A 15,582-nucleotide genomic window follows, 5' to 3' on the forward strand; every position below is an offset into this window, starting at 1 on the left:
ATTTTCCTGTTGCATTCACAAGGACCAGCACAACAAACTGTAGATCACATATACAAGCTCAAGCACCGTGGTGCAGGGTGCTACTGTATGTACAACAGGCTTGTTTAAAAGTGATGCTGTGATTTAGTAATAATTCATCTCATTCATTTTAATACCTGTGCTCGTCACGTCAAAGAACTGTCATTTGTGGTGATACGCAGGATAATTATCTGGTGTCGTCCTCCTGATGGATACTTTTTTTTCTGATTAGACTAAATAAGATTCTTTAAAAAAGCCTTTCTCAGAGATCACTATAAAAATGGGTGTGCATGATGTGAAGCATGTTTGATGTGCACACAATCTCACCACACACTCATTTTAGACATGAATGTGGGGAAATGTTTTTGTGCTGCTTACATGTTGTTTCCACATCTTGTCCCAGGCCCTCACACATGAATTTTTTCCCCCCGCCTCATTCTCTTCCATCTTGTTGCTCCTCTCACTTTTGCACATGCAGGACACAGATCTATAGAGGAGACATACAAATCACAGGGTATTTGGACTTCGTGCTGGCAGGAAAATAGAGCCCTGATTAACCGTACTTACCTGTTCTCCCTCATTTTATAACACTAGTTATCACCTTTCTAAACTTGCCTGATTTTGAAATGAAATGACTTTATGTACAGTTTTGGTTACGAGTACTTTCACTGTCAGTTTAGGTTTGCACCTGTTAGAGAATGCCAAACATGTAAATCATCTATAATCCAATGGAATCTGTTACTTGTTATTTGCCTTTACTGATGTTTTCTCATGGTTGTGTGTGTGTGTGTGTGTGCTAACATGGCTGCATTCCACTCATGTCCAGATGCTGCTGTGCATACTGGCTCAGTCACTTACACATCTTAAACTCATTCATATTAATTTCCTGGTGCAGCAAATGGAAATGTTTGCTGTGAGGAGGATCTTTTGACATGATTTCACATGCTCTCAGCATCAGGTTGCTATGGAATTTTAACATTTCATATAGTGTCAAAATACACAACCACTAAATGCATAAAGGTTCACCACAAAAACATTATTTTTCCTTTTATGATTTCGAATATTTACAAAATTCTTTATCATAAAAGGATTAACATTAATGCTGCTGGATGCACTGAGCTTACTCAGAGTGTAGTATATCATAATGTAGGCCTACATTTCCAAAGTGCAACTGAGGCTTGTGGCATGTTCATACATCCTATCATATCTGTGCATGTTTTATTTTCTGTGACTGTTTTGCCTGCGCAATGTGACTGCATGGTAGTTTCATTTATTCATTTACACGGAGAATGACAATCATATCAGTCGGAAACATTTAAACATTCAATGTTTCTTCAATTACTTTTTGTAAATAAGAATTATTTTGGGTGTGTTTGCTAGATATTTATTGGATACCAATACCATTGAAAGAAATCAGATGTCACTCTTGCCTTATATTTCAATCATTCATTCACAAATGATGATTTAAGGTTGTCTTGGCACATCTCTAAATTTCCTAATGTCACTTAATACCTAACACTACATTCATCATGACTGTTATTATGGCTACAGTCAGTGGCACCAGAGAATCATTAATCATTCATCTCACATTACATGTCGCTGTCTGTCACATGAAAAAAGAAAAACAAATAATTCCTCATTTCACTGAACTTTGCAGGAAATGATAGAAGCCCAAATAGGTATTTAGTAAAATGTGGTAAAATCACAATTAAATATTCGTCGTTATAATTTTTGCCAAGATTAGATTCCCTTTATTGTTGACTCGGTAGTGTAACAATATACAACCCAATCCTATTATTGTGCACCCCCAAATCATTGCCTTGTTTGGGTTATTTGATCTGATACACTGTGCATAGGATATTTCCACTGTCTTTACTTCCGACACTAAGTTTTACACATTGAAATTGTTGCCATGACTCGGTACCACAAATCTTTGCCTTAAATTATTTTGGAAATGTTTTTTTGTTGGATTTTTTTTCCCCCCTAAACATACAGGCACATCTCTATGAATTAGAATATCATGGAAAAGTTCATTTACTTAAGTAGTTTAATTCAAATGGTGAAACTCAGATATTATATAGATTCATTACAGACTAAAATGTTTCATGTCTTTATTTATTTTAATTGTAATAATCATGGCTTACATTTAATGAAAACACAAAATTCAGTAAATCAAGAAAATTACAATCAAGTGAAAAAGTTCAATATTGTAACCTAATGAGGTCACACTCTAATCAGCTGATTAACTCCAAACACCTTCAAGGTTTCCTGAGCCTGGTTCAGCAGCTGCACTGTCCTCCATCATATTCTACTTTATTGAGATGCACCTGTAGTTTCCTGTCTGTGTTCAACGTTGTATGTTTCATATGGGAGTTGAGTGGTGAACCTCATCTAGCCATAAATAAATAAAAATGTAAACACATAGCGCTGTCTGTTTTATTGTATGACCCTAACCCTGAGTGGTTTTTCAGCTTCAACAACTAAAGATTCATAAAACTGAGTCCACAATACTGGACACGTTAGTTTGACCTTCCTCCTGTCCTGCATTTCTACCATACTAGCCTACATGAGGGAGTAAATGTCATAAACCAGTTCAGACATGCAATCCTCTCTTTGATGACATCATAGATCCTTGTTTGTGCTGGGTTGGGGAGTAGCTTACATTACATTAAAGCTGCACCTCTGTCAAAATGTCTGCTGCTGTGTAAAAGGTTAAAGTTCTCAGGAGAGTAGGTGGACAGTTCAATTAAACACAGGAATGCAAACTTCTGTCAGGCCTTTAAGATAAAATTGCCCATCTGTCACGCAGCTTCTTTACCCATCCATATAGGCAAGCCCTGTAGGATTTAATGTAAAATCTAATTATGGCTCTATTATTAGGAGTGTGTCATGATGCTCTCTGAGTGCTCTCCTTTGCATCAGCAGAGCCAGAGGCAGCCGACGGTCCCCAAGGTGGATTTAAGCTACAGGCGGTGTTGAAGCTTCCTCCTTGTACCTGCAGATGGCGCCACGGGAACATGGTTGCAGCAAAGGCAGTAAGATCTAATTTTTATCTCTGCATCTCTGTTTGATTCTTATTCCTGTGGCATATAGCAACATGAGAAATACTTCATTTGTTTTATGTGGAAAACAGATTAGAAAGAGCTTCATGAGAAAAAAAAGAGAAAATGAGAAAATCATTTAGCACTGAACCTCAATGAGCAATTAATGTTGAACTGTAATAAACGCTCCCCTGCTCATTAATTCCAGCAAACCTTACTGTAAGTATTTTGAAAATGTCTCCTGGTGAATAACCCCCCCCCCCCCCCTAATCAAAACTTATAATTAGACATGCAGACTTCATAAGTGACTTCCTCTCATGCAGTGCAGGAAAAAGATCTGGGATTCATAGCAAATTAGCTCGTCTCTCTCTCAACATTTAATCAGCTCAATTTTCTTCCACTGGGATTTCTGCCTAATTCCATCCATGGGTCTGTGGTTAGCAGGATAATTTGTTTTTTTATTGTACTGTATGGTTGTGAATGGAGTGGGCTAAAAAACAACAACAACTTAATTCCTTCCATCACTCCCTCCAGGGTTATGCTGCTGGACTTCTAATCTCCCCCAAAAACATCCTCAAGGCTGTTTAAAATGTTTGTATGTTTAAAGCACATTTAGAAGAGCTTAATATGTTTATTGACACAATTTACATGCTTTTTGATCAGTCGGATGGGATGCCAGTAATTGTTGGCTGCAGTAACTGCTTCAGTGATGGGCTGTTTATCCCCAAATATTCTAAGATTGTGAGGAATAAGTGGAGAAATGGTGCATTTCTTGCTTATATTTTATGGACTTGTCTTGAAACTGGTCTTGATCCTGCTGTTCATACAATGTAAAAGCTTTCACTGCTTGCTCTTCAAGGAAATTATCGCTACAGGTGCCGTATTGTGCAGTAGATTGTCGTGTGTTTGTTGCTTGTAAAGCCATGTCTCTTATCAGAACTGTGTAACTATGAAAGCTGCAGAAATGAACCTTTACAGCTGTCAGGACGTCTGTGACTTTGTGATGTCACAACAGAGCAGTCACTGCTTTCAGCTATGCCCCCAAGCCTTGCCCACATTTTGCCCTTATAAGATTTGGATTCTCTTTGGTTCTCATTTAGAAAACAATAGACCAATTAGATGAGAGGAGACTGCAAGCTTCTCTTTTGATTGGCTGACACGGACCTGTTGTTATTAGGGCTAAAAAGCCAGCTCAGAAGCCTGAGAGTGGAGATTGTTTTTAGATTTATCTTCTCATGGATGAACACTTTTTCATATCTGGCTTGGAATAAAACAAGCAGGCGATGTAATAAACATTCCTGTGTACTATACTGTACCTGTAGGCAAAGCACAACTCAGGGAAGAAGAATAGTTCTGGTTGGTTCTCAGTGGTTCTGAACATAAGATGGTTGAACATAATCTCTCTAATATTTTCATTCAGTCTACACAGGTTTTGCTGCCGTTCACGATAAGCTATAGTCATTCTCTGTATGTGTGTTATGTAATCAACTCTCTGTATAGTAGCATTCATTGTTAGTGAGTCTGCCATTCCCTTGTGATTCAGATTACCTGCCTACGCGCAAGTGATTCACTGGAAACCATTCAGCATGTAATCCAGTGTAATTTTATCTAATTGATATCAGATTCACAGCTTTTTTTGTTAGAAGGACTGTTACTGTATGTACATGTTGCTGGAGTTTTGGATTTTTTTGGACTTTTTCCTTTTCTACTTTTTCCTCTGCTGCTCCAGCTTCACAGACACTTAAGGTGAAAACACGGGATGAAAATGTACTGAAAAAATAGACTGTTATTGACTATTGTTAGGCTGGATTTATGGCGTTTAAAATGAGTGGATGTTTTATCAGGCACGAAGGGTTGAAAGAAAAGACACTCATGTAAAAACTTTACATTTCACTACACCCAGATGACCTATCACCCATAATATCCCTCACTCAGTGTATCAAAGATATTAATCATTGGATGTCAGAAATTTTTTTACAACTAAACAAAGACAAAACAGAAATACTCATTTTTGGTGCACAGGCTCAGAGACAGAAAATTGCAGCACATCTCAACTCTCTCTCTCTTACCAGCAAAACCGAAGCAAGGAATCTGGGTGTAATCATCGACAGCGATCTAAATTTCAGAAGTCATATCAATCACATCACCAGATCATCTTTCTATCATCTCAAAAATATTTCCAAATTGAGGGGCTTTCTGTCAAAACCGGACTCAGAAAAATTAATCCACGCCTTTATAACAAGTAGATTAGACTACTGTAATGGCTTATTCACCGGACTCTCAAAATCAAGTATTCAGAGGTTACAATTAATTCAAAATGCAGCTGCACGTGTTCTCACTGGTACCAAGAAATATCAACACATCACACCCGTTCTGAAGTCTTTGCACTGGTTACCTGTTAATACAAGAATCGATTTTAGAATCGATTTTAAAATACTACTCCTGGTTTACAAAGCACTACATGGCCTTGCACCTCAATACATCACAGATATGCTCACCACTTACACCCCAGCAAGAACACTTCGGTCATCAGGCAGTGGCAACTTACTCATTCCTCGCACCAGATCCAAAGAAGGGGAGGCAGCTTTTAGTGTATATGCCCCACGAAAATGGAACACCTTGCCCGACACAGTTAGACATGCCACGTCACTAGCCATCTTCAAAAACAGATTAAAAACATATCTATTTTCAACAGCATTCTGTTGACCTGTGTGTGTGTGTGTGTGTATGTGTGTGTAGATATGCATATGTGATTGGGTGAGTGGGTGTGAATTTGTGCATCTAAGTGTGTATGGGTTGAAATTGACATATATGATTGTTTGCACTTGCACTCTCTCTGTTTATATATGATTGTTTACTTGCACTTGCACTTTATCTTTTTTGTTTGTTTTCTATGTGATTTATTTAAATTTGATTGATTTTTGTTGTGAAGCACATTGAGTCTGCCTTGTGCATGAAATGCGCTTTATAAATAAAGTTGAATTGAATTGAATTGAATTAAAATATAGGTGTGAGTGTTCCTGGAAGTTGCGCATTGCAATCAATTAAAAAGATGATTTGACCACTCTTTGATTCGTCTGTCTCCTGCACATGTTCCTATATGTAAATGTATTTGTAGTTATTTGATGAGACGTTGGATATAACTGGAAGTGAGCAATCTGTTTGCTTGATATATTTGTTGGATAGATGTTACACAGTTCACTGGGCCTTGTAGTGCCACCTTTGCTCTTGTTGTTGCAGAATAAGATCTCAGCATTTCATTTTGTCATTATTTGAAGGGACATTTGAAATGGCAAAGTTTTTATTTCAGCCCGCAGACAAAGATCTGTCCTTTTGCTCCCGAGATGTCTTCAAAGTCAGCAGGATTGTGTTGTCTTCTGGGACAGAGGCAGAGGTATTGTGCTTCATCTGATATAAACCCAGCAGACAGTCTGTTCAGGACGCTGCAGAAAGTTCAGACTGAAAAATATCCCAACCTCTGCCACCAAGGGCACTGAGAAAGTGATACTTTCCAGTATTAATATTCATCCCGTCAATTTCTCTGAAATTCACACTGTGATACAATCGTTTACTTGTTGACTTTCTTCTGTTGACAAAATGTCTTTTGTCCTATTTTCTGTATCGGTTCCAGCTGGAGAATCCTGCCCTCTGCTGTGGCCTAGATTATGTTCTTGTTTTACTGGGAATCATTTTTCCTATTTATTGTAATTTGAAAGAAGACACTGGAGCTTTTCTTTCTCCACACATCCTCCTCTCAAACATACTGTCCCCCAGTGTTGGTCCCCTAACACAACATGATTGTATCATAGCCCCATTTCTGATTGATGCCATTGTGAACCTGAATTGTACCCAGCCAAGGCTGCCTGTCTAGCCCCTCGCTCCCTCTGGGACTGATACTGTGGCTCTACTTGGGGAAAATGGACTAGCCAAGGACCTTTTCCAATTTTTTTTTTACTCTCTTGTTCCCGATAAGGATCAGCAATCCACCTGCTCTATTTTTAGTGAAGATATTAAAAGGAGGGAGAAGGGGAGAAAAGTCTGGATGCTATTTTCTCCCTGTATTGGTCAGTACAAGGATAGCTGTTTATAGGCAAGGACTGTCTTGACCCACTAAAGTCCCCAATCCTTCATCGTCTATGATGAATAGCCTCATTAACAAAACATTACTGGGACTTGGTATCCCAGTGGTCTGAATTCACCAGTTGGTTCGTTTTAAATCCAAGTGGGAAGCGGGGAAATGACTGATGTTACTACGTTAAAGGTTTTACAAAGAGTTCGTGTTCTGTGTGACCTGAACTGACCTCTGCTGGTGATATGTAAGAATTCCAATAAAGTCAAGCACAATGTAAACCTGCGCTGAAAATGTGATGGCAAAAAAAATGTTTGAATCTCAAAGGAGCAGTTCCCTGGGGGAACAGGACACAGCAGCAGGTGCACAGGCAATCATCCTGCTGCTCCTTCTCTTCTGCATGGTCTGTCACACTTGTAGATGAAGGCTTTGGCTGTGGACTGGCTTTTCTATCAGGGGGTGAAGAGGATGATGACAAGAGGAGGGTTAGGAAGATGCATGATAAAAATTAAAAATAAGTCAAAATTCTGTTTTAAGTTTTGAGTTAGTGTTTTATCATATTCAATTAAGTAATAATTGACTTTCTTAATCAATATAGTGACTTGCCATTTACTGGACATGACTTTACTTAATTCTTTTTGCTTCATACTCATCCGTCATGCACTGAAAATTAGGGATGCACCGATCCGGCTTTTTCAGTCCCAATGCCGATACTGATACAGTAGCTGGGCTTAGCGTATATCGGCTCGGCTGATACCGATACCGTTAATTAACTGTATACCTTGCCATATTGGAGACAGTGAAGGCATCCGACTCAACTTTAACTCACTTTCTTAACTTTGTAAAACGTTGTTGCTGTGTGTTTTGTTACAGCGTGCTGCACCTGCTGCTGCCACCTGATGTACCGTCACAAACATAGAACTGAAGCGACTGATCGTCACAGCATCATGGATCAGCCCCGTTATCAGGGCCCATATCAGATTTTAATATCGGATTGATGCATCGATACTGATAATACAGAAATATTCATTTTGGGGAAAATTCACTAGACAAGATTCTGTTTCAGCATATTAGGGTTGATATTTCCTGAGCTCACGTTGATCCCTTAATAACCTGCTTGCAACTCAATATGTATTTAGCTAGCTCTTCCATTTCTCTTAATCATGTTTACAACAGTCTTACCATGATTAAAGAAGTAGAACTGGATATTGACTCAACCAGGTATCGACACTGATCTGAGACCAAGCAATTTATTAATAAATCAAACCAGTCTCTCCCTGATAAAACTGATTTTCCACAAATCAACTCTTCACCTAATTGCTCAAAGGACGTTGTACTGTGCAGCCACCAGCAATTTAGAACTGTTTCCTGGTAAATTGTTAACGTCAGCTGTTTGTAAAATGTCAGTGATTAGGTGATGAATCCTATTATTTGTGTCCAGTATTTCAATCTTTAATTTGGGGGTGTGGCACTAGTCTATCCCCTGAATTATGCTTTTTGATTGACAGATTGATTAGATAATATAAGAGGATCTCTGGCACCCAGGTTGTGTGTTGTGTGTCAAAACGTATCCACAGCAGCTGTTGACTTCAGAACATCTGTGGTGTGCACGGCTTTTGAAGGCAAGACCTTTATCAAAACAAACCCATGAATATTTTCGGTGTTTGTAACTCTGCTGGCAGCGGGCTGTGTTGAGGAAGTGTGAGATATAAATGCTTAAGTCAGTCAGTAGGTTGTGGTGGCGGCTCATTCTCTTACACTAAGACTGCAGATGAATTCCTTGGCAGATTTGATCAAGGCAGGAAATAATTAGGTTAGTTGGAGGTTGCAGTTTTACAAAGCAGCCTTGCATCAGGGAATAATGATGCATGTAATCATGGGCGAGCTGCCGGGCCGGCCGTGCCTCCTGGCTGATTGAGCCGTGCCCAGGTCCCGTAAAGATGTCACTCTCACCCTCGCTGTGGAGAGCGGCTGTGGGATGACGTGTCCTCTCGTAGACAGCTGCGTCTCTCTGCTCGGGCTTTGAGGCGCTGCAGATCATTCAGCCTGCTCAGCACGATGGAGACTGAAGCTCCGCTCTGTCACTGATCAGCACCACTTTGATGCAAACAGCATCATGGAGACTGTAAAGTCACGAGATTAGAACGGTGTTTAACAACTTCTCGTCTCATCAACTTCCTCTCACCACTAACACTGTATCACCTCATGCCTCCACTGCTGCTGCTGCTGCTGATATCATGGCCTATACATCCAGGTCTACTACCACTGTCTCTGCTGCTATTCTGAGCTCTACCACTGACTTAACAACATGCCACTGCCTTTACAATTACCTCTACACATGCTACTATTACTGTTAATGCTGCTGCCTCTACTACCTGCCACTCCTAATATTCCTGGTATTTGTCTGACTAGGACAACCTAATTCCATAGGCACTACTTCCACTACAACCACTAGTAATACTATACGTACTGTGTGTACTTCAGCTCCACTGTATTACTGCTGCTATCCTGCCGGTCTCATCTGCTGCAGTGATGCTTCTGCTTTTTATACCACTAATACTACTGGTATTGTCCTCTATGACTCCTACTCCTACTGTTGTATTCTGTTACCACTACTGCTGATAAAGTTGATACAGCTGCAAACCGGTGTCCCGGTGTCCCATGGCCCCGAGTTCCTGTGGCTCTTCCTTATATTGTGTGTAATATGCAAGACTAAAGTGCAATATCACTTAAAAATAATGTCCGCTCTAGTAGTTTCAGGGCTTGTCTCGTAGTGGCACCTTTTTGTTATTTAGGCCTATTTCATAGTATGCTCACACTGTGCGAATCATCAAATAAATGTGCAGCACTGTTACCTATCCTCCTGAGACCCGGCAATGCATTTTTGTACACTGTAGTGCACATCATATTCAAACCCATTTCTCTCATACTAAACATGTCACCTTATTAAGTCCTGTTGTTCACTACAGAGGACAACTGGCCCTTTCCAATGATATCTTGTGTGGGGGGGTGTGACCTTCCAAACTTTCTGTGCATCTCTTTTAGAAATGGCCGACATCGCAACAAGCAGATTTTATGGGAAAGAGTACATGTGAGCATGATATTTAAAATTTTAAGTATTTTGAGTCCTATATGTTGATTGTTTATTATAAATAAACATATCAGCAACACTGAAGTAAATTTTCAGAACTGAATTGTTTACTTTTCATATGAAAAACTGAGTAAATTCTTATATTCTTAAATAGTTGAGGGGGATTCAGAAATTGATTTATCAGAGGATAACAGTCCATGGTAAGATAATGACCTTGTAGGAGAGCGTAAAAGTTCAGATGAGGAAGAGCCAGATGAGGGAGATCAAGACAAAGAGCTGACGTGGTGCACCATTGGTTTCTATGGGCCGAAACCAAAACATAGGGTTTTGAGGTTTTAAATCAGTGCAAAATGAATGCCCATGGAAATATACTCCAGAAAACAGGTACCTTGATTTTGTTCTTGACTCTAAATAATGATTAAGCAATGAAAACTGTTCATGGATGGACAACAAGCCTTTTGTTGAGGCATTAATCAAAATAGCATAAGATGCAACCTGTTTGTCTTTTGCTCTAAAACGTCTGAATGGTCAATGAAATACCATCTCTAATGATGAAATCACAAAGATAAATAGTGTAGTTGATGAAAAAGAATGAAAACCCTATAATTGACATTAGTTTTTATAATATATTACTGTATTTTACATGATAATTCTAGTCTTTCCATGTACATTATAAGCATCAAAATATTACACGTTTGAGAACAATATAGTCCTGTTGTACACTACAGTGCACAGGTTATAAAATTAAAATAAAATACAAATTTCAGATTTTTTTCTTTGCAATTTGTTCTTTACCATCCCAACACTTAATTTATGTAAAAAAAAATCAAAATCAAAAAACTTTTTTTTCCTGGGTCTCAGGAGTCAGAGGTGAAAAGACTTCTGACTTAAAACCAATTAGAATAGCAGATCAAAACAAATGCAAAATGTGTTATTTGTAAAGAAAAGTTGTGTTAAAGTTGATGGAGCCTTTTTTTAATTCATCAAGATAAATATACTATAGATAAAGACTGGGAGGAGTGAGGGGTCAAAGGGGACCCACAGTTCATATTTTGACCCCTTTGGCACATTGATTGTATTGCATGCCTCTACTAATACAGCAACAAGGTCTGTACTTCTTAATACTGCCTGCCTTGTAAGCCAGTAAGCAAATAGTCACATGTGGATAAAAGCAGGAGATATAAGGACTGGCAAGGAACACTGAGATCAGACATGGTTAGGTCTGCAGTGTACCAGACTGCTTTATACGTCCCCTCATGTAAATGTGAATATGGGATCATATGGATCTTGTGTATTCCCAATTTTTCTGACACTGGGGGGATGCAACAACAGTGATGGTGTGGGGCCACTGGCCGGTGGCTTCTTGATGTCACAGTCTCAGTGGCCTTTGCACCAGCATTTACACAAAATGTATTTTGTTATGCTGAGAGGATTAACACCTGTGACAATTAAGGTGTGACAAGGTCATGGGAGGCCGACCTGTTGATCTACCTGTTGACAGATGTAAGGCTGAATCAACAATAAACTGTTGATATCACTACTTTAATTTGTACAGCAGGCTAGTTGAATTAAATTCAACGTTGTTGTTGTTCCAGTTTTCCTCAGCATCCAAACTAGTTCTTTGTGTGTGTTGTCGTTTATTACAGCAGGTTAAAACCGAAACAATCCCTTTAGTCCAATCAGCCAGTTTGTTCTGTGGAGCTCAGCAGTGAGCAGCAGTAGCTACAGCAGAGCAGCGCTGTTTCATCTCCCTGAATACAACTTCAACTCATTTTCTAAAACAAAGAAACGACGAAGAAACGTTCACACGGTTGTCGTGACTTGTCTCGGTGGTGCTGGTTTAAGCGCCGACATCACTTGACTTTGTTCTTTTAAAGGAATCGCGGTTGTTCCATATTGTGAGGAACGAGCCCGACGCTGACGAGCGGCTGTGCGTCTTGGAGAGGGCAGGGACGCCGGAGACGCGCAGCGGCAGCAGCAGCGCAGTCTATTTGGAGCCACCGGTTGAGATCATTCAACACTCCGAGTGTCTGCGCGGGTTGAGGGAAACAGATCGACGACCCCCGCCTCCCTGAGACCCTCCCCAAAAACGATGGAAATCCCCCTCGCCCCCCCAGAGAGCCACGGGAGCGTCGGGTGAGTGAAATCAAAGATGCTGCGCACCACGGCCAGAATCCTGGAGCTTTTCTGAACAGGATTGTGGGTGTGTGCGCGTCGGGCTCACCGCTACCTCCGGACTGCTCTCGCCAACTTCCCCCGCTCTCCATCAAGTCATGTCTGATACAGAGCAATGGGCAAGTTTGACGACAACGAGAGGATAATCCTCAACGTCGGGGGCACCAGGCACGAAACCTACAAAAGCACCCTGAAGACCCTGCCGGGGACGCGACTGGCGCTGCTCGCCTCCGACTCGGACATCGACTCCGTGCTGGATCAGCTGCAACAAGTCCCCGGCTTCATCGAGTACAACGCGCGGACCAACGAGTACTTCTTCGACCGCCACCCGGGGGTGTTCGCCTATGTGCTCAACTACTACCGCACCGGGAAGCTGCACTGCCCGGCCGATGTGTGCGGACCGCTGTTCGAGGAGGAGCTCTCCTTCTGGGGCATCGACGAGACGGACGTGGAGCCGTGCTGCTGGATGACTTACCGCCAGCACCGGGACGCGGAGGAGGCGCTGGATGTGTTCGAGCTCAACGTCGACACCGGGGAGGACGACGACGAGGTCGGGAAGCGGCTCGGCATCGAGGATGTGGCCGCCGACGGGAACACCAGCCTGTGGAGGAAGTGGCAGCCGGTGGTCTGGAATCTATTCGAGGACCCCTACTCCTCCAGGGCGGCGAGGGTAAGGGCGCACCGCTGCACCTGGGGCTCAGCAACACACACACAACCACAGAAACACACACGCAAACTTCAAATCTCCACCACAATCCTCCCACAAAGCGTTTAAAAAGTCATTTATAAGTTGGCAAAGTCTCAAACTTAATTCTTGCAAGGTCTTGGTGAGAGATCATTTCTTTTCAACAGGTCATTTTATTTAAATTATATTGATGCATTTTATTTCTCTGTTCCTTATGCAGACTCATTTCAGTTTTGTTCAAGAGTGTGATGAGAGAACAGGTGCAACTGTCTCACTTTAGAATAAGCTGAATTTTCCACTTGTCATGAGCAAAAAAGGTGTTAACAATGTTGGGCTGGATATTCATAGCACTGTTGTATTCAAGGTGTGTAGGTTTGTGCCAACAGAGGCTGGAGCCTACAGTTATTGCAGTCTGCTATTTGTTTATTTTAACCCAGCATCCTATATCTGTCTTACTCCAGTTTTCCAGTTGCACAGACTTTGTTTATTGGGTCACAGCTCTAGAAATGTCACCGTGTGTTAGTTACCCTTCAGATCTTATTCAGTGCCTCTTTAAGCCCACAGCCGACTTCCTCAATTTATGATAAACACAGAAGAAAGGTGTAGAGTTATAATCTTTTCCAAAATGAATGCAGCCTGACGTGCTGGGAGTAGGGCAGATGCAAACGTACAGCACATGTGAAAAATCTTCAGATGTCAGATTTCACATGTTGCAGCCTCATGATAAAATTGTTTAAATTAATTTTCCCTCATCAGGCTACAGCGAATATCTCATTATGGCAGCGTGGAGCCAAAATTTTAGACATTTTTGCAGGTTTATTATAATATTAAAACTGAAATATCACCTTGACATAAGTATTCAGACACTGAAATTTATCTGAGCTGCCTGCCCATTTCTCTTGATCATCTTTGAGATGTTTATTCACCTTGAGTCCACCTGCAGTGATTGTAGCTGATTAGACACACGTGTGTGTATAAGGCTTCACAGCTGACGGTTGTACATCTGACCAAAAACCTGGGGGAAGGAGCTGCTCCAGGAATGTGTTGAGGCTCAGATCTGAAGGATACAGGAACATTGGCCTCCATTATTTCAACAAGAATGAAGAAGGCCTTTGAAGAAGAGGTGACCAAGAACCTGATGGTCTCTCCTGTTGAGCTCCAGAGATCCAGAGAACATGATTCATGATTCTCTGGTCTGATAAAACCAAAACTAAGCTGTTTGGCCCCACATCTAAGGGAAACCAGGCACTGCTCATCACCTGTCCAATACATTCACAGCTGTGAAGCATAGTGATCATATTTCAGTGGCAGTCTAAAGAATGTATACCTGGTCCAAAAACACTCTGGACCTCAGACTGGGCCAAACGTTCACCTTCCATCACGACAATGACCCAAAGCACACAGACAAACCAGCACTGGAGAGGCCTGGTGGTGACAGCTCTGAATGTTCCTGCTGGCACAGTGGCACATATCCCAAACATCTCTGGAGAGACATACAGTACTGTCCAAATGTCTGCCCATCCCCATCCAGAAGGCTCTGTAGAGTATCAAATCCAGGTGAGGAGAACCTGTTGAACATACCTAAGAAGACTCAAGGTCGTAATCACTGCCAGATGTGTCAACAAAGAACTTAATAAGGGTCTGAATACTTAACTTACTACGGTTTACAGTTTGTCCTACTCATACGTTTTGTTTTCACTTTGTCACTGTGGGTTATTAAGTGTAGATTGATGAAGGAAAAATGACATTAAATGGCAACATAACAAAGTGTGGGAGACAACTGTGTCTGTACTTTGAGTCCACTGTGAATGTGGCACCCTGTCATATTTTGATCATTAGGTTTCTTTACACTTAGGCACAGTGGCATGATAGGTGACGGATGACAAGTTTGGATTATGATGTTTTATCTGGTGTAGTTCACTAGGCAGGCATGCTACAGTTGGTTAGTTGTTAGAAAATAACACCAGATGAACACAGAGTAGCTTCAGATATTATAAAAGAACACATCTGTTGTTAAAATCAGTGTGGCCTCTTGATCCACCTCAACCACTTCATTTTACACCCCCACCACCTGTGAGGGACAGGGGCTCTGCTAAACTTCCCTTAGGCTGCTGGTGTATTATGGGTAATGGATTGCAAGTCATTCAGTCATTGGCAGGCTGAATGACTGCTGGCTATGAAGTAATGTTGTGTAAATGGATATTAATGCAACTACTGGAATGACCTCACGATGTCACAGGCAGCATAGTTCAGACAGATGAAACAGATCTCAGAGAGGATGCTGGGATGTTGAAGCTAACATGCTGTCTATTGTAAGTTTCTTGCCGTGACATCTGTGCGGCCAGAGGGGACTGAATGAAACTGAAAGGCCTGGCTGGTTTTATTTTTTCTACCTTACATAGGAATGTGACCAGGCAACACATATTTAACCAAAAGGACACATCAGTTAATTACCTTGTGGTGTGTCCCTTTAGTTTTGCACTCAACGCTCACAAGCATCAAG

At 41.1% G+C, this 15,582-nt stretch overlaps 1 protein-coding gene across 4 annotated transcripts in view; it reads left to right on the plus strand.

Moving 5' to 3' along the window:
• Positions 1 to 12,201: 12,201 nt before the first annotated feature.
• kcnc2 (potassium voltage-gated channel, Shaw-related subfamily, member 2) overlaps positions 12,202 to 15,582 on the plus strand; it is a 101,500-nt gene continuing 98,119 nt past the window's right edge. For 3 of the 4 annotated variants that reach the window (XM_085769685.1, XM_085769687.1, XM_085769686.1), the window contains exon 1: positions 12,244 to 13,064. In XM_085769685.1, the coding sequence (XP_085625811.1) occupies positions 12,510 to 13,064 (555 nt within the window). In that variant the 5' untranslated portion in view covers positions 12,244 to 12,509. Of the gene's footprint in view, positions 13,065 to 15,582 lie in introns of all 4 variants that reach the window. The other variant, XM_085769684.1, reaches the window with a different exon arrangement.

The sequence above is a fragment of the Trachurus japonicus genome, chromosome 23, assembly GCF_045865225.1.
Source record: "Trachurus japonicus isolate A0001 chromosome 23, Traja_1.0".
Classification (NCBI taxonomy): domain Eukaryota; kingdom Metazoa; phylum Chordata; class Actinopteri; order Carangiformes; family Carangidae; genus Trachurus; species Trachurus japonicus.